At 42.9% G+C, this 26,095-nt stretch overlaps 1 protein-coding gene across 1 annotated transcript; it reads left to right on the top strand.

The window, feature by feature from the left end:
- Positions 1–26,095, top strand: RAB37 (RAB37, member RAS oncogene family). The gene is made up of 9 exons (XM_015819858.2): positions 1–34; positions 8,777–8,887; positions 14,896–14,937; positions 16,652–16,718; positions 17,422–17,474; positions 19,104–19,169; positions 24,028–24,084; positions 24,388–24,464; positions 25,300–26,095. The coding sequence occupies exons 2-9, from the start codon at positions 8,780–8,782 to the stop codon at positions 25,403–25,405; spliced, it is 576 nt and encodes a 191-aa protein (XP_015675344.2). The 5' UTR covers positions 1–34; positions 8,777–8,779; the 3' UTR covers positions 25,406–26,095.

The raw sequence follows: 26,095 nt of genomic DNA, 5'->3' as shown, positions 1-26,095 counted from the left end.
GTCGCTCGGCAAGAGTTACGACCTCTCCGGCAAGGTGTGAGCCTGCCCCGAATGGGCACCAGGGGGCACAAGAGAGGGCAGGGAGCGTGCGGGCGGGGGGGGGGGAGGGAGGATCTTGGCGGCTGTCATCCCAGGCAAGGCAAGACGACCAAAGGCCGAGAGGCATCCTAGTAAACACGCTCCCCCTCCCCAAATTGTCTTGGAGAAGAAGCGGGGGGGGGGAAGCTTAATAGCCGCCCCCGCTTCACGCTCTCCCCGCTAGCTTCCCCCACCCAACGCCTCGGAAGGGTTCAACTTCGCCCATGAACTTGGCTGAGACAGGATAAAGGGGCGAGTCTCAGCACCCAGCCTAATTTGGAAAAACGGTGGTGGGGCGCAGGTCTGCTTAGAGCAGGGTTTCTCAACCTTGACAACTTTAAGATGTGTGGACTTCAATTCCCAGAATTCCCCAGCCAGCATGGCTGGCTGGGGAATTCTGGGAATTGAAGTCCACACATCTTAAAAGTTGTCAAGGTTGAGAAACCCTGGCTTAGAGAGTCTCTTTCAGATGGTTATTTGTAATCCAGATGGCTATTTGTGAGGAAAAAAAAGACCAAGGGCGTTTTTCTTCGTGTTTGACGACTGAATTATGATTTTAGGATTGCCGTTCCTACCAACGCTCAACTGTGCTCCTGCATCTTTAACAGATGCCTACCGGTAGTTAACAGAAATTCAACAGGTCGTTTCTTTAGATGGGGAAGAGCACTGGTAGGGACAATAAGGCTGCTGAATATTTTTCCTGCATTCACGGGCTTATAAATCTGCCCCTCAAAGTGCAGAAGTCCCTCTGGCTTTGAAAATGGGCTCTTTCCTAAGTCCTGATGAATTCTTGGTTACAACTGTACTAGGCTCATGTTCAGGCCGAGCTCTGCCTCCATAGACGATACAGCTAGTCCTCGGCTTACAACCACAATGGAGCCCAAACATTCTTTTGCTAAGTGAGACAGCCGTTAAGTGAGTTTTGCCCCATTTTACGAACTTTCCTGCCACAGTTGTTAAGGGGCACACTGCGGTCGTTAAAGTTAGTAACATGGCTGTTACATGAATCTGGCTTCCCCATTGACTTTGCTTGTCAGAAGGTCGCAAAAGGTGGATCACAGGATTGCAGGAAACAGCAACCGTCATAAATATGAGTCGGTTGCCAAGCATCTGAATTTTGATTGCGAGGTTGCTGCAAGGGGTCGTAAGTGTGAAAAACGGACATAAGTCACTTTTTTCAGGGCCGTTGTAACTTAGAATGGTTGCTAAATGAACTGTTGTAAGTCAAGGACTATCTGTAAAGTGGATCATTAAGGGCTGGAGCAGGATGATCACACAGCTTGGTTCCTCTTTAGCAAGACCGCTTGTTTAAATCGATGCTCAATAAACAGGGTTGCACTGTTCTCCTTTGCAGCAGCAACAGCAGCTGTAGCTGTTGCTATTCAAACCACATTGGGAGGAAGCAGCTAAAGTGGGAAGCTAATCAGGAGACGCATCTGAGAAAGAAGCAAAGATGGGGGAAGGGTTTGGCAAGGCAGCGAAGTGCACTTCCTCACATTCAGAGCTTGCACAGATCTCCTCAGCTGAGATACGAACCCCAGCAATTGTGCTGCACGGTCGCTGTTTATTGGGTACTGGCAAATACTGCAATTCTATTTATGTTGCAAGTTATTTATTTCATTTATATCCTGGTGTTTCTTTGTGCCATCGTAAGCATCCTCAATGATGGTCCTGCAAAATTGCCTGCTTTGTGGTGAAGAACCAGCTTGTCCCAAGAAGGCAGCTGAAAGAAGTGTCGCTATAGCTAGCAAAGCGATTCTGTGAATATAGCTAAGTATCTATTGCTTTCCCTTATGCAAGGAATTGTATTAGCATCAGTTTCCAGTGCTAATATCCGTGCTTCCATCAGAGTTGGACAGTAGATCAGTATTCTAATAAACAGAAGTATGTATGAGAGTACAACAGAAATCAAGTGAAGTGATGCACTTTTCTCTGTGAAGGAAGGACTGCTGCATAATCATGTTGGAAATTTAAAACATTGTTGGCTGTCTAATGACAAAAAAACCACTGCCCAAAATGGCACAGGGGACATGCTCAATAACAACTCAAATTATCTGCACACAATAACTGTAGTATCTTTCCTGGGGAGGAAAGCTATGGCAAATCTAGACAGCATACTAAAAAGCAGAGACCTGGCCCTGCCAACAAAAGTGCGTATAGTCAAGGCCATGGTTTTCCCAGTTGCAATGTATGGATGTGAAAGTTGGACCATAAGAAAGGCTGAGCGCCAAAGAATTGAGACCTTTGAACTATGGTGCTGGAGAAGATTCCTGCGAGTCCCCTGGACTGCAAGGCGATCAAACCGGTCAGTCCTAGAAGAGATCAATCCTGACTGCTCTTTAGAAGGCCAGATCCTGAAGTTGAAACTCAAGTACTTTGGCCACCTAATGAGAAGGAAGGACTCACTGGAGAAGAGCCTAATGCTGGGAAAGATTGAGGGAAATAGAAGAAGGGGACGACAGAGAATGAGGTGGCTGGATGGAGTCACCGAAGCAGTAGGCGTGAGTTTAAATGGACTCCAGAAGATGGTAGAGGACAGGAAGACCTGGAGGAACGTTGTCCATGGGGTCGCGATGGGTCGGACACAACTTTGCAACTAACAACAACAACAATCTTTCCTTACCATTACTGATTTTGTTCCCCATAGAACGAAGGTCCTGTGCTAGACTTCATTTGGACAAAAAAATAATAATGCCTGGCTAAGCATATATTTTATGCTTTGGGGAAGCAAAGGAGTGACTCCATTGCCTCCCACTTCCTAGTGAAAGTAATGTCTTGAGGGCATGAAGGATATTTAATTGCAGGGAAGACAGAACTCACCTCCTGCCTCGGATAATGACTGGGCTCTCACATACCCTAATGGTTTATTTAATAATAGATTAGTGTATGAGCCACAATTGGCTGGAGATATATTACAAGCTAAGCTATAGCTATTTTACAACGTATAGGAAAGATGAGTTCATATTACATATAGTAATCCTCGACTTACAACCACAATTGAGCCCAAAATATCTGTTGCTAAGCAAGACAATTATTAAGTGAGTTTTGCCCCATTTTACAACTTTTCTTGCCACAGTTGTTAAGTGAACCACTGCAGTTCTTAAGTTAATAACATGGTGGTGAAGTGAATCTGGCTTCCCCATTGACCTTGCTTGTCAGAAAGTTGCAAAAAATGATCACATGACTCTGGGATACGGCAACAGTCACAATACATGCCATTTACCAAGCATCCAAATTTTGATCACGTGACCATGGAGATACTTCAATGGACCATGGAGATGCTTTAGTGGTCGTAAGTGTGAAAAAACTTATGTCATAAGTCACTTCTTTAAGTGGTGTTGTAACTTTGAATGGTCACTGAATGAATGATTGTAAGTTGAGGACCACATATACTAAGGCCAGGTTATGGATTGGCCCTATATTTTCACTGATAGGAATCAGGCTGCTGGGCCTGGAAGCAGAAGAAAACATTTTGGCTACCAGGTCTTTTGCAACCTTAAATCCAAAACACCCTGTTTGATGCTGCTTACTCAGTCACTCCGCTTCCAGATTCCTTCTGGCAGGGGATCCTTCAAAAGGATCATAGCCCGGCCTCCACCAGAGATCCCCACTCTCTCCCAATTACTCTAATGTAGCTGCCAGTTGTTAGTGGTGCTCTTTTTGTTCTCCAGTCAACTGGGGCCTGGAACTGCTGCTGCTTCCCCCTCTTCCTGACACCCAAGAAAGGCAGGACGCAAAAAAAGAGCGACACTGAGAAGGAGCAACAACAACAATCAAAGAAGCTTTGCAAATTGGCCCTGGGTCCTGGGCCATTTCTTCACAGCAATCATTCCTGGCCTATTCTATCTTCCTTCCCCCGCATGGCACTTTCTGGGTCAGGTGGACTCCAACTCCCATGGATTACAACTTCAGATACATTGTCCAACCTTCCCGCAAGGGCCTCAGGCAGGATAATCTATATCAGTGGTGGCGAACCTATGGCACGCGTGCCAGAGGCGGCACTCAGAGCCCTCTCTGTGGGCACGCTCGGCATGCCCCGGAGATGGCAACCGTCCCTCTTCAATCAGCCGTCCACTAACTCGCCGAGGTCCCACATGGCTGGATGCATCCCAGCACCCATGCGCTCACTGGCCTCTGTGTGCGGGGGCCAATGGTGTCAGGCAGCAACCGCCCCGGCCCCTTCCTCACCTTGCCCTGTGACAATGACACCCCTGCCCTGCCTCGCCTTGCCTCGCCTCACCCCGCAGGATGAGCCTCCTGACCACCGCCTCACCTGCCAGAGACCCCCTGGATCTCCCCCAACCCTGCTCGGCCCCCACAGATGTTCCCACAAGCAACATCGAGGTGACCATGCCCAGCTTGGCCACACCCACCCAGTCTGCCATGACCACAGCCATGCCCACCCAGTGGGCCACGCCTACCTGGCACCTGGCGATAAATAAGTGGGTTTTGGGTTGCAGTTTGGGCACTCGGTCTCTAAAAGGTTCGCCATCACTGATCTATATGGTTCTTCCCTGCATGAGTCCCGGTTCTGGGACTGGCTACCATCTATTAAACCAACACTCCCTCCATAATAAAAATGCAGAGAGATGACATTTTCTCTTCCCCTTTCTTAAAGTGAAAGTAGTTGTAGCAGTTTTCCCATACTTGGTTCTTTTTAGTTAGGGTGTGTTGCAGCTTCCCATTTTCTCAGTAGTTCTGAATCTAAGCTTAGTTTGTTTCAGGATCCAATTTGGGTCGGTCACCGGGACCACCAGGTTTAGTCTTCTGAGGTTTCAGACTTGTGCTAAAGTCCATTGTCAGGGAACTTCTCTCTCACCAAATGTCTGTGAGAGAAATTCCTTGAGGATGAGCTCCAGTATTAGTCTGAAAGCTCGGAAGACTAAACCTCTGGTTGTGGCAACTGACCCAGATTGGATCCTGCAACATTGTCCTGGGACACGTAGACTTGCTTTCTTTCCTTAGTTTGTTTCCTTTTAAGACCTATTTTTCAAGTCTGGCCACTAGGAGTCCAGTGTTTGTTGTTCCGCCAGGGCTGTTGATGCATTTTCCCCTAATGCAGTGGTTCTCAACCTTTTTAATGCCGCGACCCCAACCGGTTGTAAGTCAAGGACTAAACCGGTCGTAAGTTGAGGACTAAACCGGTCGTAAGTTGAGGACTACCCAACCGGTCATAAGTCGAGGACTTTCCCTGCCTGGGAGCGCCGCACATGCGTGGTTCCGCCCCCTGCGCCGGCCGAGGCATAGCTGGCAAGCGGCAGAGACGGAGCAGGCCGACCACCAGCTGGCCCAGCCCAAGGGAGGTAAGGCACCCGCCGGAAAAGGGGAAAAAATGGCGGACAAAAAAAATGGCGGACAGCCTTGCTTGGCGACCCCCGTGAAATGGTCGATCGACCCCAAATGGGGTCCTGACCCACAGGTTGAGAACCACTGCCCTAATGATTGTTGTTATCTCTGAGCTGGGTGGGCTGATTTTTTTTGTAGGAGGACAAATGCTGGCTAACCCACATTTCTCCCTGGGATAAATTCCAGAAAGGTGAGAGAGTATGTGCTCTCCCTTTGGTGGACCAGAACACCTTAAATGAAAACGCCCACAAAATCTTACACCACAATAAATCCTTAAGATGCCATATGGCAAGTCCTTTCTAACTAATCAGAATAGCCTCAGTTATCGTTTTTCCTTCCCTGGGGTAAATAGGGAATCAAAAAATGCCAACCAAGCTGGGGTTTTTACGCTGAAAGTCTGTTTGCTTAGAAGGAGTGGATATTGGCTTGCCTGTTTGCTCTGCTATCTTGCAACAGAGGTGGGAAAGGGGCAAGAAAGGAAGAGAGCCCCAGAGCTTAAGGATCTTCTCCTGATGGATTATAATGATACCTCTCAGGTTTTGATCTAACCTAGGGGTGGGGGAACCTTGGCCCTTTTGTGACTTGTGGACTTCAACTCCCAGCATGGCTGTCTCGGGAATTCTGGGAGTTGAAGTCCACGAGTTATAAAAGGGCCAAGATTCCCCACCCCTAATCTAACCCATGGATTCTTTGTGTAGGGTCACAGTGGCGTCAGAGGAAATAGACAAAAGCCCATGGAAGAAGGAACTAGTTGTTAGAAATATACATCAGATTTAATCTAGTGTATCAGCCACAAACAGTTTCTTCTTTCTCCACCCTTTGTCTATATAACATCGTAGATCAATGACGAATCTGATTCCAGGGAGGGAGGAAAGAGGCTGGGTGTGAACTGTGCCCTTGGGGATTACTTGGAGGATTAGTAAAATGTTTGGATTAGGCAGAGGTAACATTAGCTAATGGACTATTCCCTTGCATAGGGCAAAGGTGAGAAGTGCAGCTCCCTCTGAGCTGGGGTTTCTGACATCTCACCAGGGCTTCCCAGACCATTGGGTGACCTCTCCATCCAACACGTTTCAGTGCATAACTACTGATCCTGTGCAAGTAGTCTCAGTGAAGACGTTCATTCCCAGATAAGAGCACAGATAGGATAATATTCTGACTTGAGGGAACACAGCCATGCTGACAGTGACCACTGAAGAGGGTCCGAGGCAGCAGAAGGCAGGACTCCCATAAATGGAGCCAAGAAACTATTGTAGGCTCTACAGAAGTTCCCTTAAATTGGAATTAATAATCCTAAATAAGGAACTGTAATTATTATAATTCTTAAGCTGAGGAGCAGTAACTCAGAAGCAGTTAGGAGATTTAGGCCCTGTCATACTAGCTCAGTGCTTCTCAGCTGGCTGGGGAATTCTGGGAGTTGACATTTGCACGTCTTAAAGTTGCCAAGGTTGAGAAACACTGTACTTCACTACCTCCTAGAGTCAGCTGCCCTGACACTTCAGGAAGATGCTGAAGTCCTTGAACAAGGCATAGGGCTCCTGTACTTCCAGAGATGTAATTTGTCCAGCTAGAAGCCTAGCTAGAAGGCTAAGCAAAAGCACAAGCCGGACCATATGGCGTGAAGTGTAAACATAAATGGGTTGTTTGTTTCCATTGAAAACAGCAGCTGGTTCTTAGAGTAGCTACAAGCTGATCTCCTTATCTTTTGTGCAGAAGAGAGGCAACACTGACAAGGAAGAGGTGCTTTTAGTAATGATGAAAATAAGGACAAGAAGTTAAGCAGAGTTTATAACCTTTCATCGCCCCAGAGAAAGATGTGTGGGGCCAGCTCACAAACGAACTCCAAAGTCTCTCAGAGAAGCAGGACGGTGGGAAAGATATCCCTCAAAAAAGTTCACCTGCACGGGAGATCTTCTCTTGAGGGAGCACAATAGGAAGGAAGACTTGCCAAACATGCCCCATCAAGCCAACAACTCTATTTCTGGAGTTCAGTTTCCACCATTGCTAGTTATGCAAGGACTAGAGGAAAAATATGAAAATATAGGAATTTATTTTGCCAGGGCCACAGAGGGATCCCACCGCTTTCATTGGAAAGACCTGGGACGAGAAAGGGAGATCATGGATGGTTTTCCTTGAGCTAAACCTTCCTAAAAGATTTAGCAAAGTATCCTCTATTTGGAACCATTTTAAAACATCCTTTTTCAACTTGGTCCAGATTTGTTCAATTTAAATTACCACAATTCCCAACCAGGTGGTGCCTTTGGCAAACCTGGAGAGCACGAGATGGAGAAGTTTGTCCTACACCATCCTTGTAAGCTTGCTATAACACTAAAGGGGGAGATAAGCAGAAAGGGGTGCACGCTTTAAAGATTTCCCAAGTACTTGCCTTGAACTTCAGGCAAGCACAAGACTATCCTGCTATTGATCACAGCAGTCCAACTTTTTCACTCTTCTGCAAACCTGAACGAAACAACTTTAATGCAATGAATTACATTAGAAAATTGGCTTCTTAAAGATGTGACATCTTTTCTTTCAGGCTCACACGGAATCCTGACAAAAGTTGGGGCACTTTGATTAGTACCGGAGAGGAGCTGTGCTTATAGGAGATCTAAAGCAGGGGTCTTCAAACTTGGCCCTTTTATGACTTGTGGACTTCAACTCCCAGAATTCCTCAGCCAGCGTGCCTGGCTGAGGAATTCTGGGAGTTGAAGTCCACAAGTCATAAAAGGGCCAAGTTTGAAGACCTCTGATCTAAAGCGTTGTTGTTGTTGTTTTTAAATTATCTGTTATAAGCCTTGTTAAGTCTGTGGCAGTATTTCTCAACTGTGGCAACTTGGGGACTTCAATTCCCAGATTTCCCAGCCAGTGTTAGAAGTCTACACATCTTAAATTTGTCACTGTTGAGAAACACTGTTCTACAGTGGCAAAAAAAAAATCAAAAAAAAATCAGGAAGTTTTGTAAAAACGTTTTTAATAATATTTATTAATCGGAAAAGGCGCTACCAGATTCCTGATTTTCTGCTAAGTTCTCCACATTGAGTTATGGCCAGTATTGATGGAATAAGACTGTTTTAGTAGAGCAGACAATGAATGACTCCCAGTCACAATGGCTAAAGTAAGATGAAGATTAGATATTGCCATTTATTTGTTCTTCTCTTTGTTGGCTGCTAGTTCTGCTTGCTAAATTAGATTACTGTTGACAGGAGAGAGAGAGAGAGAGAGAGAGAGAGAGAGAGAGAGAGAGAGAGAGAGAGAGAGAGAGAGAGAGAGACTCTTCTTTAATAAGGAAGCATGAGGGGGGGAAAACATGAATGTCAGCCATATTAATGGGCTTTTGCACCTCATCTTGTAGGTGATGCTGCTTGGAGATTCAGGTGTGGGGAAGACCTGCTTCCTCATCCAGTTCAAAGATGGAGCCTTCCTCTCTGGGACCTTCATAGCTACTGTCGGGATAGACTTCCGGGTGAGGCCACTATTAATTCTGGAGATAGTTTGCCACAGCAGAGAAGTGTGTTGGGCATCCTGCAGTAGACCTTTGAGCTAAGCACAACGCAGGTGGAAGAACATTACATGGATGCAAACATTTGTCTTGCCTGGTTTTGGTCTTTCAGTAGCTGGATCAGGAGTCCAGCACATGTAGACCCAGGAGCCTCATCCTATTCCTCTCTGCTGTGGTTGTAGTAAAAAACAACAACCCAAACTCAATCCCAAATGGTCTTTCGTGCAATCTATCAATGGAACTCTGCCTCTCAGAGTTGTGGGCGTTCCATCGCTGGAGGTTTCAGGAAACGATGGGACAACCATTTGTCTGGTTGTCTGTAAGGCAGGGGTCCCCAAACCCTGGGCCATTTGGAACCAGGCTGTGGAAGTGGTGTGCGAGCGTGTGCATACACGCGCGGTCCCACTTGCGCGAGCAGCAAGCGAGTGAGTACCTGTATGAAGCTCCATTTGTGCGAGTGGCAGGCCACTTGTGCAAATGGAGCTGCGTGCACACGCTCGCCTGCCGCTCACATGAAAAATTCCCTTACCCCTCCCACCCCTGCCGGTTCGCAAAGCTGGAAAGGTTGGGGACCACTGGTATAAGGGCTCCTGCCTTGGGCAGCGGTTGGAATAGAACACCGCCATGGTCTTGTCCTGCCCTGTGAGTCCATTATTCTATCCTCTCTTCCCCCTTCATTTACACACACATACACATTTTCAGAGCTGCTGGTAGTCCTAGAGCAGGGGTAGGCAACCTTGACTCTTTTATGACTCGTGGACTTCAATTCCCAGAATTCCTGAGCCAGCATGGCTCAGCTTGGAAACCTCTCCCTTTCCCCTCAGCATGGCTGGCTCAGGATTTCTGGGAGTTGAAGGCCACGAGTCATAAAAGAGCCAAGGTTGCCTACCCCTGTCCTAGAGGGAAAGTTTCTATCATCTTCTCTCGTAGAACTTCTGTAGTTTTGAGATGGAACGATTTTTCCCTTGGATGACAGTTTGGGAAAAGCACTGAAAGCCTCCCTCCCACAAACTGCAGTCCCAATCTGCACTATACAGGTCAGAAATCAGGCATGTGAGTTGCTTGTAGACATTTAACACACTGTGACATGTGGCTGTCGGAGTTTGTGACTGGAGGCATGTGTGATCAGGAACAAGGGACAGCAAGGGGACACGACTCATGCAAGGAATCAGGTTGGTTTCTGTTTCCACTGAAAATTAATCCCTGTGTTGTTGTGCCCAAGGGAGAGAAAAGGAAAAACAATGATGTCACATCATCACATAAATAATACGATTTATACAGTATAAGATGTGTCAGACATTGTGTGCCTTACTCCAGAGCTCAAGAGATGTTATTTCATTTAGAACTGTAAATTGTAAATGGAAAATGACATTTTATTGGCACTATTGGATGGAAGTCAGCGCTATAGGATTTTAAGTAGCTTTTTCAATATCTTTATTCAGCTCCATAGCCAATAAAAGTATGGAGGACTAATAAAAATTGCATTCACTGTTTTTTTTTATGCTGCTACACTGTTATTAACTTCAACTTACGAGCATGTAAGCTATTTTTCAGATGCTCCTCCCATTATTGAGTTAATTAATGGAGCACATCTGTTGCAGGATAGTTCTAGCCAATTGTTCTTAGTTGGGTTTTTTAAAAAATCCGAAATTGTGTTCTTTTCATGCCTTCTTACACCAGCATGCCCTCATTTTTGAGAATCCATTCATATGTAAAGCTTTTATTTAAAATTGTTCCTGTACTGTCTCAGCTCAGCTGTTCAAATCTTCGGAAGAACTCTTTGTTTCCAGACCTTTTAAAAACTTGTATAATTGAATAGGATCGATTAACAAGCCCTGATATACAATGTAAGGATCCTCCAGAAAATTCCTTTTGGTTTAAGGTCAGCATTTCCAGCAGGCTAATCTTGTAAAGCAGGGGTAGTCAACCTTGGCTCTTTTATGACTCGTGGGCTTCAACTCCCAGAATTCCTGAGCCAGCTAAGCTAAGCTGGCTCAGGAATTCTGGGAATTGAAGTCCACGAGTCATAAAAGAGCCAAGGTTGACTACCCCTGTTGTAAAGTGTTAGAGAGAAGTTTCCTGAGGATGAGCTCCAGCACAAGCCCGAAAGTTCAGATGACTAAATCTCTGGTCCCGGTGACCGACCCAGATTGGATCCTGTCTTCATCTCTAGTAACTGTATGGTGAAGCTTTTAAACTCTGGAAGAATGCTTTCGATTAAATAAACTTTAGAACTTAAAAAAGAAATAGGATTGAAAACACTTTAAATGCAACTTGTTACATATTTTTGATGGTTAGAATTAAAAAATAATAATATGAAGCAAGCATTCATTCCCTTCTTCCTCTTGGCAGCTAAACCAAAGATAGCTCAATACTGGAATTTTTTGGTCAAGCTCTTGGTTCCTAACGGTAACAGACAGAATGGTAAAAGAATGGTAACAGTCAGGTTAATTGTTGTGCTTTAAAAGATCTCTAAAATATACTCTATGCATAACTTGGGTATCTTTTTCCAAAGATTAGTATGCATTTCTTTGTTATGTGTGATAAATACGGTCAATTAAAATTATCTCAATTTGTAGGAAACATGATAAGCTCACAATGGAATGTCAGATATGTACGTACTAGATAGGTAAAATTTTTGTTTGATGAATTAAAGAGGAAAAAATGTGGGTACTGAGTTATATGTTACAACTAGGTAATGTGGTACGTACTGTCTTTCTCATGCTTAGTTTTCTGAGACTAATTAAAACAACCTATTCAGTCATGATATTAACTATGTGGACAATCTAGGTTCAGCTGACTTCCTCCAAATGGGTAAATTCTGGAATTCCCAGTTTATATGGCCAATGATAGCTCCAATTCATCTGGAGAAGACTATTGGGAAAGAGTAACTGGTCCTAGGAGACTGTTAATAATAGTTTAAGAAGAATATTGTAATAATTTGTAATATTAGGCCCTGGGCATTTTAAAGCAAAGCAATAAATAATTTGAGGAGATGCTTCTAAGCCAGGGGTTCTCAACCTTGGCAACTTTAAGACTTGTGGACTTCAACTGCCAGCTCTGTTGGCTGAGGAATTCTGGGAGTTGAAGTCCACAGGTCTTAAAGTTGCCAAGGTTGAGGACTCCTGCTCTAAGCTATCCTTCTTTGCACTCCAAAACAATGTTTTGGTTCTGGCTGTGCTGAACCAAATCAAACTTTTCCATATCATGTCAAATTCACGTACAGCACATTATTTTCCTTTCCTCCCGAAATTATATTAGGTAGCTATATTCTATGTGCATTATAGTGAGATGTGTGACAGCCTCCGAGTTTGTCCAGACAGAAGCACAAACCATGAGTAGCAACACTAACTTTATTGTAGGGTTATAGAAACAGAATCTTGCAAGTTTGAAAGCATTTCTGCCCTTCTTTAATTTTATTTTCCCCAAAACTAGGGATGGCCCCTTCTGATATAGTTCCCACGCCCCCTTTTCCTTTTGAGGGCATGACTATTGTCTAAGCTGTGGCTCTTCCTCCTGTTTCCCAAGCACATATGCAATACAGTGTCCCCATATCTTCATGCTAAAAAACTAAAGCCTCCCTCAAGTTGAGCTGGACTCCATGGCTGCATTCATCTAATTTTCTTAGCAACAGTACAGAAGTGTTTTTCCACTGCCTTCTTCCTGTATTTTTCCCACTTCACAGTGTAGCCTATAGAGTCTTCCTAATGGTTATCCTTGACTTGGCTTGGCTTAGCTTCTCGAGATCAGCCATGACTGGTACTGCTATCCTGCTGGTGTCTATGATGTTAGGATTCCCCCTAACTCATCAACATATTGCAGTTGTCTGCCATTCTCACAAAAGAAATATATGCAACAGTATACTAGCATCACCGTGTCTTGTCTATTTAAGGATAAAGGTGCTTGCTCCATGCTTGCCTTGTAATCCTAAATGCCAGAAGAGGAAGGCAATGTAGGGAGAATTGATGGGTGAAAGATGGAGGCTTACTGTATTTCCTGCCTTTTTTTTTTTTTGAATACCCTGTTCCATTTTTTTCACCATAGTTGCTCCAGAATATAAAGGATGTGATACATAGAACCTTTTGTGTTCCTAGGAATTCCGAAACACTTCTCCTTGAATTGTGCTAAAGCAAAGTGGCTCCACGCTCATGTGGAGACACCTGGGAGACGTTTTTGAAGCAGCCACATGCAGACAATGGATCTGCTTCAACTGCTCTGAAAACTTTGCAAAGCTCATAGGTTAAAACAGTTAAAGAAGAGGAAATAATAGTGGATGAATAATGAAGATGATGATGATGATGATGATAATGATGATGATGATAATAATAATAATAATAATAATAGTAGTAGTAGTAGTAGTAGTAGTAGTAGTAGTAGTAGTAAAGTAGGAAGGGACCTTGGAGGTCATCTAGTCCAACCCCCTGCTCAGGCAGGAAACCCTATACCATTTCGGACAAATGGCTGTCCAGTCTCTTCTTAAAAATCTCCAGTGTTGGAGCATTCACCACTTCTGGAGGCAGGTTGTTCCACTGGTTAATTGTTCTAACTGTCAGGAAGTTTCTCCTTAGTTCTAGGTTGCTTCTCTCCTTGCTTAGTTTCCACCATTGCTTCTTGTCCTGCCTTCAGGCACCTTGGAAAATAGCTTGACACCCTCTTCTTTGTGGCAGCCCCTGAGATACTGGAACACTGCTATCATGTCCCCCCTCGTCCTTCTCTTCATTAAACTAGACATACCCAATTCCAGCAACCGTTCCTCATATGTTTTAGCCTCCAGTCCCCTAATGGTGATGATGAGCATTTGACACTTATATTCACCTTCAATCATGAGCATTTGTGTCCCAGGCCTTTTGGAACTCGAGAGAGATGATATGGGAATATCCCTTCATTTTATTTCCCAAACGATAATCTTATGAGCTATAGTAGGCTGAGAGAAAGTGATATGGTCCAAAATTCCTCAGTGGGTTCTATAATTGAACAATTCTCCTGGTCTTCCAGGACCACGTTTGTTATCTACTGTGTGCTGCAGTTATTCTAAATAACTTGTGGAGTCTTGGCCTCTATATTATAATCATTATCTGATTAGTATGGTTTGGGACAACACAAACCCTTGAATATAGTAATGAGAACTTACAAAGGAAGATGCATCTCCCTTGTCACTATGTTATAGCTTAGTATTTTGATTGTGGATTTTGTAGCAAAAGACATTATTGCATACTCTGTCCAACTGACTCTTTTGTTTCTTTGTTTTTAGAACGATGACCATGTTGGTTTAACACAGCAAAAACCACTTTTGACCCTTTAAAGCCTTAAAAAATGTAATTGTATAAGCATTTACGCATCACGTTCCACTGATCCGTGAATACTTGCACATCTAAGTTGCCACAAATGTAGTATCAGAAGTTGTGCTAATTTCTTTGTGTGATGAATGATGAAAAAGAATTAACAATGAAACTCTCCAGCACTTGATAATCTATAAAATATTATTTGCTATTAGTGCAGTCATCATTACTTCAGTCCAGAGTTGACAAAATATATATGCGGAACAAATTTAAGGTATTTTAATTGTACCAATAGTTACTGATAACCAGCTTAACAAGCATTGTGTTGGATGATAGGATTGCTTTGCATGCAATCCCAGTAAATATCATACCTCTGATCCCCAAATTGCAGGCAAAGAGGAATGACTAGATATACAATATTTTGTAAGCAGATATGCTGCTTACAGTCTTGCCTAAAATTTCAGTGCACCAATTGTGCCAGCAATATGCATGAAGCTTATTACCTTATAACTATTAGCGATTGTCCCATGAAATTTTAAACTGGGAGTTATAGAAAATCATAAGAAAGGACCTTAGCTGCTTGTTTTCTCACAGGTGATCTAACCCACCCACCCCCCCCGTAAAGCTGAATATAGAGTTCCTCTTGTTAATTTGCTCTTTATATAAATGTGGGGCATTTTTTTTTCCTTACAGAATAAAGTGGTGACCGTGGATGATGTAAAAGTGAAACTGCAGGTAGGTCTGCTCGATACACCAAAGTTGCATTTCCTGTGAGGTCCTCTAAGTAGGTACGCTTGCTCCATTTTTTTTCTGTTCTGAAAAAGGCCTCCTATATATTCAGTTACTGTGAGACAAGCCGTTTTTCTCCATTAAAAGGCTTCAGCTATTACATTTCCGCTTGGCATGTGGAAGTAAAAGCCATAGATGTGGCTGACTTCCAAAGAAATCCTGCTTTCCAACAAAGCATTCTCTGTATCGACTCCTTGCTAATCCCATGTGGCAAAATCAGCCCTGAATCCAAATTAAAATGGAAACAGGAAATCCATGTCATCCAAGAGCCCTTGAAGTTAATTGGTAGCTGTTCGCTCAGCACTTTTTTTTGAGGAAAAAAAAAAGTTTGCTACCCATTGATAGATGTACTCAAATTTTATGGCACATCATATGCCTCCCAGAATAGTTGCAAGATGGGCAAGTAACTTTTATTTGATTAATAAAATAAATAATAAATAAAAATAGGTTGGGCCATATGGCTCTGGGGGTGGGGGAGGAAATGGTTTTCTAGGTCACAGATGTGCAACAAAAAAAACCCTGCTTCCTGAATCCCATCAGGGGATGTAATTTAATAGGAACTGGACTATACACATTTTGTTTCATTATGTTGTCTATCTGTCCGTTCATCCATCCATCCATCCATCCATCCATCCATCCATCCATCCATCCATCCATCCATCCATCCATCCATATCTGTCTGTCTGTCTGTCTGTCTGTCTGTCTGTCTATCTATCTATCTATCTATCTATCTATCTATCTATCTATCTATCTATCTATCTATCATCTATCTATCTATCTATCTATCTATCTATCTATCTATCATCTATCTATCTATCTATCTATCTATCTATCTATCTATCATCTATCTATCTATCTATCTATCATCTATCTATCATCTATCTATCTATCTATCTATCTATCTATCTATCTATCAATCTACCTACCTACCTACCTACCTACCTACCTACCACCCATCTCATAGTTCAAGGTGACTCTGACCTTGAAATATTGAAGATGGGTCACCCCTTGAATAGCCATTGATGGTGACCAGCATCTTGAATTGCACCTGCAAGCTAACTGGCAGCAAGTGAAGCCTGCAGAGCAGGGATGTGCAGCATTTCTCATTCAATTCCAAAAAAGTGCTTCAGAGTTCACAGGGATACAAATGCAGCTCCTATCTACAAGTCTTCAACCCAGTCGTGTCTTTTTCTGTGAGACAGGGGCTATATTTGCATACCTGTAAGTTCTGAAACATTTTTATCCAAATTAAATTCAATGCATTGCATAGCCCTAGTTGTATATGAACCATTATATATATTGGTATTGATGGTGTGGATCTGAGACTGTGAAATAAGTTATTTATTTGCACATTTCTGGTTAAAAAAACTTCTATTGGATCTATGAGATAGTTGTATTCAAGTCTTTTACATTTGCATCATCACTTCCATATGCTGAATTGAATTCTGTAAGTGCTACAATATAGTTCATTTTTATTCTCTTATTTGGAAGAACTATCTTGGTTCTAAACAGACATAATTCAGAGAACTATCCAAGAATATCATTTTGCACGTACTGTCTGTGAATTTCACTTGCACTAATATTTGTTTCACATCTGGGTCTCTCTAATGGAATACAATGAAGACTGTTTCCTTGGTTTTCTGTCTTTGCCTTATTGCAGATTTGGGACACGGCCGGTCAGGAAAGGTTCCGGAGTGTAACACACGCGTACTATCGTGATGCACAAGGTTGGTGCTCTAGAATGCTGCCTTCCTTCATCTCAGATTGAATCAGAGTTGGGGTGATAAACGGAGTAGATCTTTCATTGCTCAGATCTAATACCAAGTGATAATGCCACTGTTTGATATATTGTTTATATTTTATGTATAGTACAATCTATATTGTTCTATATCTTAGCAGTGCGCAATATTTTGAGTTCAAAATGGCCTTTTGGAGTGTTCCAAGCTTAAAAAAAACGTTTATGTGAAGTAAGGTTTGTTAAGAGCAAGAAGAAACCAACTCTGAATATTTCAATGGAATGTTTTAAGGGGATTATTTTGTATCAAGCTCAAAACAAAAAGAGGTTTTCTGTTTTGTCTGCATCCTACTATATTTATGACATAGCTCATCTCTTTCCCTTCATCTTTGTATCTTCCCTGAAAGATACATGCATCTCATAGGCACTACATTGAGAATGGCTGGTATAGCTATGACTTGTGTATAATCAATGTTAGATTTAAATCCCACAGTCTTCCATCAAACAGATATTTGTTGAGCAAGGATGGGAAAGTGCCTGTGGATGGAGATTATCAACACATTTAGATAATCCCTCTAAGGATAGAGGGATTCATATTTGAATTGATCTATGTGGCCCCATGTGTGCTTAATAGCTTGATAATTTTAGAAAATTACAAAATCATCAAATAACACATATTTCTCTTTTTTTTCCAGCTCTTCTCCTCCTTTATGATATCACCAACAAAGTCTCCTTTGACAGTATTCGGGTGGGTATTTCATGCCTACTGTTGATTCAAGATGGTCCCCCAGCCCTTGCTCACACAGGAGTCAAACAGCAAGCTAAAGTTGTAATCTGATTAGTAAACATATCCCGATTTGAGCTGTTCTTGTGTCTCTGTCTAAATGCACTGGGCTGCACAGAAATCAGCAAAGAGACAAAAAGGATCACCTGCACTTAAAAAACCAAGAATTTTAAAAGATGGGAATAAAATATTTTCCATAACTCAGTACTGATAGGGGGCGCAGTGGCTCAGTGGTTAAACATGTGGGCTAGTTGGATGAAAAGCTGACAGCCCAAGTTCGAGGCCCGAGCATTGTGTGACGGAGTGAGCGCCTGTTACTTGCCCCAGCTCCTCCCAACTTAGCAGTTCAAAAGCATGCAAATGTGACTAGATAAATAGGTACCACTTCAGTGGGAAGGTAACAGTGTTCCATGCACTTCGGCATATAGTCATGCCAGACACATGACCATGAAAATGTCTTCAAATAGTGCTGGCTGCCTTAGCTAAGAAATGGAGATGAGCACCGCCCCCTAGAGTCTGATAAAACTGGACACGGAAAAGTTTTATTTTTTTTTACAGTACTGATATAAACTTTACTTGGCATAGAAATATGTGTTATATCTCTGTGCTTTACACTTCACAAAAACATCCCTGCCCCATAGAACTAGCAGACTACAAGTTGTCAGAGGGGAGATGAAGAAGAAAAAGGAAAATCAGGCTAAATACAAGAAGAGGTATCCATACTGTATGTATTTCATATTATTTGCACTTGGTTGTCAGGAATATATGGGCACTTCCATATAGCTGCCATATTCCTGCTCCAAACCTTCAGAATAAATTTTGAAATACTTAGCAATTCTAATAGCCAGCATGCACAAAATGCTGAGCAGTCAAGAGCTGACGGCTAAGGAGATTACAGAAATGGGTGTCCGGATAGGACTCTGTTCCTGATCCTTGTCCTACTTTAGGCTGAGTGATAGTTTGGAAAATGGGTAGGAGATCTGTGAAATGTCTGCCTCCTTGGCCAAGTAGACAGTTCTAAGGATAGCAGGGAACTCTGGTACCTTAAGCTCTGTGGGGATTATGGGAAGTCTAGGAAATGGGTGTAATTTTAAAGTTTCTTCTAATTGGAAACTGCTCTCCAAGCCACAGCACATCTGATGCAAAATTGGCTCAATTGCCAAAAGGGACCGTAGAGCATTGTGCCCTTCCAGGAGCAACCCAAAATTGTGTGAGACTTAGAGGTCTTCATTGGAATGTCTGGGATACCCATCCTGAGAATTACTTGAGTTACTTCTTATCAGAGCAAGAGGATTTGGCCTATCTCTTCCCTGCTTAAATGCTGAGAGCTCATGTAATTCAGTGGCTGGGTTCAGAAACTGCACTAAACCATGGATTGCTTAATTGTGCTACACTAAGCAAGCCACATATTTAATCAGGTTCACACAACACAGTAAGACATAAGCCAAGATTTACAAATCACGATGGCTGAGCTGATAAAGGCAAACAAGCAACAAGACGGCAGGACAGGATGAGTGAACTCAGTCAAGTCTTGATGTTTGGTGTTTCTTCTCAGCTATGTTTCATCTCATCACATTCAACATTCCCTTGCAGGCTTGGCTCACAGAAATCCATGAATATGCCCAAAAGGATGTGGTTATCATGCTTCTAGGTAATAAGGTATGTAACTTCGGGTGGGAATACAAATTTGTGGCATCCTGCAGACACTTTCTAACTTGTTTGACCCTTAATAGTCTCCTTGTGAGAAATGTTTAATCGTAGTGTGCTTTGCATAATTGCCTGCTGTGATCAGCTCATAACCCAAGATGGAAAAACTTGGATCTTCCTGGGGGTTGTTGAACTACAAACCCAAGTCAGCAGAGTTAACTTGCAGTTCAGCAACATTTGGAGAGCCATACATTCCCCATCCCTTTTACAAAGGAATTTTTCATTCTGCTTTATGGCTAGTGCATGAAGAGGTTTCCTACTCTTGGGGGTACATTATGAGTTTTCTTGGGATTGCTATTTATTTCTCAGTTGCTTTGCATGTTATAGTCCCCAACTTTTCAGTAGATCAGATGCAGTTTTCTAACCTTGCTGAGAATTATATTTATAAATAAATAAATATATCTATATGCTTTCATGGCATTGTAAGCTACCCAGAGTGACTTTGGATAGAGAGATGGGCGGCATTTACTAAATAAATAAACAAACAATAGTTCTGTAGCAGATCTGTGCAGTCTTTCAACCAGGTGATTTGGATACAGTCCTTGAAAGCTGCAGAGGAGTGGCTTGTTAGCTTAGCTCACCTGTTGGGAGGCTTCACAGGTGACATTTCCCTTGGAAGAGTTGCTGGAAAGCAGCTTGTGGAATGATTTGCAGAGGCTTGTTCCAAAGCATTAGCAGAAAATCAAAATGCACGAAATAATATTTCTAGAAGACATGGGATCAAAACAATTTTTTTTCAACCAGTGGAGCCAAACAGGCATGAAATATAAGACTCTAGACATTTCTTTTTCTCAGACCAATATATCAAAGATATTGCAGGATGACATTAGATTGTTTTCTGAGCAAGATGGTTCCCAAGAATAGTGGGACAGATAACACCAAAGCAGACTTGCTAACCCTTGGACTACTGAGAACATGGATGGGCACTTCAGTGAAGCAACAGTGCTTGTACTTTTCCAGGATTTCCTGGAACCCCCCCCCCCTTTTTTTTTAAATGGGCGGCCAAGCCAACTAGGGTCATCAAAGTCCTGCAAGCCCCAGCTCAGCAAAGCATATTCCATTAAGGCACCCTTGTTTCCTTCAGATGATGTGGTCCTCCAACTCTCCAAGAGCCAGTTTGGCCTAGTGATTTAAGATACCAGATTAGAAACCAAGAGATTGTGAATTCTAGTCCTGCTTAGCTATGAAGGGTAGCTGGGTGACTTTGGGCCAGTCACTCTCTCTTGGTCCAACCCACCTCACAGGGTTGTTCTGGGGAAGGGAGGAGGAGGAGAAATTTATATTGGATATGTTTGCCACCTTATTTGCAAAAATAATAAAAAGGTGGGATACAATCAAACCAAGAAATAAATGAAAGTACTAAAATGAATTGTGCACCTTTTCTGTTGTTTTGAATTTTCACGGCTATATGAAAAGTTTTTTTTGACCCCTATTATTCAGCTGCACTCTGCCCTTGCTCCCCTTCCAGGAAATTGAAAAGTTTATGCCCATGACTGGGAAATAGAGCTTAGGGTTGGCTTATTTGAAAGAGGCTTAGCTGAATATATTTATACACTCATACACACACAAAAACACATTGGCTTTCTGAGTGCTTTGATTTAAATCACGAAGTCACCCAAACAAATGGCTTCTTTCCCTTTTTTTCTCCTTTAAAAGGAATGACAGTTCCAGTTAAATGTACGACATAAGCCTTAATTACCTCATTCCATGAGACCCGGGGTCACTTCACACAACTCCTGCGTTGTGTCAGGGGGTCAATGGGTATCACTACATTTGCTCTCAAAAGACAATGTGCAACTGTTGGTTTTAAAAATATCAACCAGGGTTTATATAAGACAACATTGGGGGAAAAAAGTTTATAAAAACTGCTAGCAAACTCTCCCCCCCCCAAGTCTACAGTCATTAGCTGCTCAGAGGCCAGATGTGATGGGAGAAAGTGTTGGATCATCAGATGCAGATCTCAGGCTTCACAGTCTGTAGGGCCCCCATATGCTGTTGGCATCACAGCTTTTTTTTTTAATTTGCCAAACCACATTCCAAGAAACAGAGGATGTTGCTGAGGAAGCAGCCCTTGTTCCTGACATAAAACAAAGGCAAAGGGGACCCAGGGCCATTCTGACGAAATCAACATGCTGAGCATCACCGATGCTCCACTAGAGTGCCCAACTCTTCAGGAAAAAAAGAAAGGAGGAAAAACATCCCTAGAGTAGGTGAGGAAAGAATAAATTAGGGGGAAACAGTGTGCCGAGGCAAAGGCCAGATGGGGGGAGGTGGAGCACCCAGGCATTTTGCTGAGGAGTCATCTTTGGATTTGGGCACTCCATGGAGCGCGATAGTGGTGAATATCTGTAGCTCAGATGTAGGATGAGGGTGGAGGTTCATTCTTTGAGTTATAGGTTGGCTTCCAAATGTTTTGTTACCAGGCTAGGTAACATCTTCAGGAGAATTTAAGGGATGTAAGTGTTGGTGTTCTTCTGCTTTTAAGGGCTTCTGACCCATCACAAGACCCACCACAAGACCCTCACTTGATGTGACCCCATCACAAGACCCATCACAAAACCCTCACCTGGCATGACCCTCACCTGACATGACCTCCCCATCACAAGACCTACTTACCACAGAAGCCCTTATAAGCAGAAGAACACTGACACTGACAGCCCCTAAACTCAGCTGAAGAAGTTACCTAGCCTGGTAACAAAACATTTGGAAAACCAACCCACAAGCTCAAGAGGTGAACCTCCACCCTCACTCCATGGAGTGTTTTTTCTCCCAGCATAAGAACAGATCTCACCATTGTTTCTACTGCCTTGTTTTCACTCAGGCCGATTAGGACAGATATACTGGTACAGTGTTTCTGCTCCTAGAAAAGCTAGCAAAGAATGACTACATGGCAGGGGTGGCTATAAGCTATTTTACCATCCCTCTGAATGGTTGTACCTGTAGGCTTATCAGATCTAGCAGGTCATCAAGAAACACAGAAATTACTAACTCCTTATTGCCACCTTGTGACCATCTGAAATTTTGCAGCTCACGCCTGATGGCTCTAGGTGCGATAACTGTTCTTCGGGGCATGATTTCAAAATGCAGTTTGAGAAACAGCCATCAATTCATGAAATAGTTTAGATGAAACAGCATTGGGTGGCAGATACTATAGGGTAGAATTATGCAACTCATGGACTTAAGTATGGATTTTGTGCTGTGATTGCAAAGTTTCCATGCAAGAGACCAGACCAGATCTCCTAAATTTTGAAGGTCTATCTTTGAATCATGTCGCTTGGGAAGAGGAGATGTTTCAGTAAGAGAAAGGCTTGCATAGAGAACCACAATCCCTCAAATCTTGGAATTTGCCTCCACTCTGGCCACCGTGCACACACACACACACACGGCAGATTATGCCTGAGAAAATATGTCTCTAAAAATATTGTGTTGCCATCCCAGTTTGGCAGAACGGTGGGCTGGAAGTGCAAAAAAACTGTTTCATTATGAAAATTGAATGTACACACTCAAGCATAGAAAAGGAAGAAAAACAGAATATAAACAAGGGAAAATCGATTATTGATTTTTGGGTGGTGGTGGTTATAATAATATTGAAGATAAGGTATGCAGGAAAATCCTTTGATGGGTTTTTGTAGCTTGCCTCTTTGCTGACCAAAGTGAGCCAGCAGGGGGCACTCTGAATCTGTAGCTTCACACCTCTGGAATTGCCCTGGAACCATGAGACAATTTAAGACATTCTCTTCCCCCCCCCCCCAATCCATCAGCCCTCAAAGCAGAGGCACCCACAGCTGGAAAGGCCAACAGCTGACCAGCCTTGGAATACCAGAATCCGTCCAAGCCAAGCACCAGAAGATAAGCTCAATTTGGAAATAACATACTTTTTTTGCCACACTGAAACAAGTAAGATTCCATAATGGTGTTCACTGTTGCCACAGGAAGATCTGGGAGAAAAACATGTCGGGACTGATCCCGGGGCTCCTTTGTGCTCCCACATGTGGATGTCCCCCATCCCATGCCTTTCCTGTTGGTAGAAATCTTTGTGGTTATCTCTCTTTCCTTTCTGGCCTACAAATGTCTACGCTGCTTCAATGCTGCACAGGAAGGCCTAGTTTTCTGAATGGCTTAAAACCAAAACAAAACCTTTATTTATTTAGAAATATAATGATAGCCTACCTTTCTTTCTCTTTGAGAATCAAGGCAATTTACAACGTAAAACTGAACAGCAAATGGAACTGAACGCAGACCAAACAATGGCATAACCAAAACATAATGTTCAAACTTTTAAAAATAACAAAATAAAGGAAAGCATTAAAATCCTGGCAGAAGATTGGCTTTCACTCTTCCTGAATACAAAATGATTTGGAGTCAACACTGCATTTACCAGAGATAGAACCTACTATGCAGTAGATAGTTTTGTTTTTGCTTCTTTGGCGATTTACCTCAGTTGTCAATTATTTATGCATAATTTATTGTTATAGATTGTTGTATGGTGTTTTAATGTGCTGTTAGTTGCGCAGAGCCATAAATTTAAGATGGGCGGCCATATAGATAGATAGATAGATAGATAGATAGATAGATAGATAGATAGATAGATAGATAGATAGATAGATAGATAGATAGATAGATGGCTGAAAGAAGAAGCAGAGTGAGGCTAAGGTGGGTGCTTTAGGGGAGAACCTATCTTCTACCTAAGTTATTTACAAATGTTTATTTTGTCTCCATTTTTAATCCCCCCAGATAGAAAAATGCTAAGGTATCTCATGATTATGCATGCTTCAACTCTTCCCCACCCTTACTGTCTTTCTATCTGCAGGCTGACATGAGCAGTGAGCGAGTTATCAGAACAGAAGATGGGCAATCTTTAGCCAGGGTAAGTGAACAAATCCAAGTGTGACTGTCTCACAGCATAGCTGGAGTAGGTGACCCAAGCTTTCTGTCTAATTTCAGAAAAATCCATCTGTATTGGCAAGCATCTCCTCCCCTTAATGCAGAGCAGATAGTATCCTGAATTATCTTCTTAACTGACCCAAATCCACCTCCTCTTTGGGATTACAAATTAGTATATTTAAGTTTCCAGGGCTATTGTTAAGATTCCAGCACAGGAGTGTTAAAAAGGATTCATCAGGTTTGCTGGCAAAATGTTGCCACTTTTTCTGCTCTGTTTTCATTCCAGGAATACGGAGTGCCTTTCATGGAGACTAGTGCCAAGACGGGTATGAATGTGGAATTGGCATTTCTGGCCATTGCAAAGTGAGTAACAGGCTGCAGATAGTTTGCCTTCAATCCCTGCGATTATAACAGCATTGGGAGAAGATGTTGAGCCTTCTTGCTTTCATTTTATCAAGCCCTCCCTGCACTCAAAGGCTGATGCCTTAAGATGTTTTGGATAGTAAAATCCAGACCACCTGGCCATCCTGGTGGGACTGGTAGGAATGAGCATCCAAAACATCAGGAGAATTTGGGAAGGAGGGGAAACCCAAGAGAATTGGTCATTGGGTTGCTATGAACTTTCTTAAGTTAAGAAAAGGCTATCCGAGGTGAGACCAAATAAGACTCAACTTTCAAAAATGTAAGGAATTCTCACAAGTATCCGTTATCAGATCCCATAATCCATAATTCAATCCCTTGGCAGAAGTGTTAAATGGGGCAACCAACATTACATACCTTTGTGAAGTTTTCAGTGAGATTTCATCCATCTCCCTCTCCTAACACTTTTTTTTTCTCCTTGGATGGTTCACAAACATCTCGCCAATATTTTTTTTCCTCCCTTTTTACTGCCCACTTACGCAATTTGATGTGTTCTCTGGAACTCTTTGTAATCTTTGTGTTGAAATGAAACATCCAAGAAATGGTGTACTGTAGCTGGTTTTCGAGGTCACAGCAGACCGGGAAGGAGTTGTGAGTTGCATCTATTTCTGGGCGGAGGTGGGGGGTAGACATTAACACGCTTTACTCCGAGTACTGCATTTTAAGAAAGATGAAATCTTCTCCTACGGTTAGAAGTCCAGGAAAACATTTCTCTGGGAGGAAAGTTCCTTTTCTTGAAATAATGTCTTGAGCGGTGTTTTGACTCTTTCGTTTCCAGAGAGATCAAGCAGCGAGCTGTGAAGCAGCTGGATGAGCCCAAGTTCCAAATCCATGACTACATTGAGTCGGAGAAGAGGCGGTCCAGCTGCTGTACCTTTCTCTGAAGGAAGAAGATGCTAAGGCAGTCGGAACGATCTACCGCTGAAGAGACCCAAGGAGCAAGAGGGCTACACAGGAGATACAGGGAAGGAACGAAATTTGGGGGAATCTACTCCAAGGACATTGCTTTTTAGAGAATCCTGTACATAAGAAGTATATGTGTCTGTTTTTGGTTGCCACGTGTGGATGTGAAGGAAGAGTTACGAACGCGTGTGTGAAAGTGTGTGCAAAGGCAATCAGGTTCTATAGTATTACTCAGGCCTATATCCTTTGCTGGTAAGAGGAAAGGCACTGCCCACACCAAAGGGAACCAAGCTTTCTTTTGACTCTTACAGCCCTGCTCTTTGCCTTGAAGAAAGAGGGAGGGTTGACTGGGAAGGGAAGGTCTCTCTCTTTCAAAGGCCACGGGGAGACCTTTAGATAAAATAAAAAGGTTAATGGAGTGTATTGCCCTAAAAAGCCATGGTTTGTATGAATACTGAAACCAGCAGAAATATTCAGTAAAGTAAAAGCAGACAGATTTCCTTTGACCTCTGGCCTTTCCTGCTTCCCACACCCAAAGATCCTGCAAAGAGGGCCTTTTGCTTCTCCTCCCTTCCTCCCTCGGCTCAAGGAAAGGACTCCAGGGTGTAAGTGTGTCTTTTGTCCTGGCTGAAACGTCAAGAGAATGCTGCTGACTGGAGTTAGTTAGGTGG

This window comes from Protobothrops mucrosquamatus, unplaced genomic scaffold (genome assembly GCF_001527695.2).
Source record: "Protobothrops mucrosquamatus isolate PMUCROS unplaced genomic scaffold, P.Mucros_1.0 scaffold1002, whole genome shotgun sequence".
NCBI lineage: Eukaryota > Metazoa > Chordata > Lepidosauria > Squamata > Viperidae > Protobothrops > Protobothrops mucrosquamatus.
The sequence above is the reverse complement of the archived record's forward strand: the minus strand, read 5'-3'. Positions and strand labels throughout refer to the sequence as shown.

Coding starts and splice junctions, on each gene's coding strand:
- RAB37 (XM_015819858.2), top strand. CDS start 8,780: ATGCTGCTTGGAGATTCAGGTGTGGGGAAGACCTGCTTCCTCATCCAG. Junction 14,938..16,651: donor ATGTAAAAGTGAAACTGCAG/GTAGGTCTGCTC, acceptor GCCTTATTGCAG/ATTTGGGACACGGCCGGTCA. Junction 17,475..19,103: donor TCTCCTTTGACAGTATTCGG/GTGGGTATTTCA, acceptor ATTCCCTTGCAG/GCTTGGCTCACAGAAATCCA.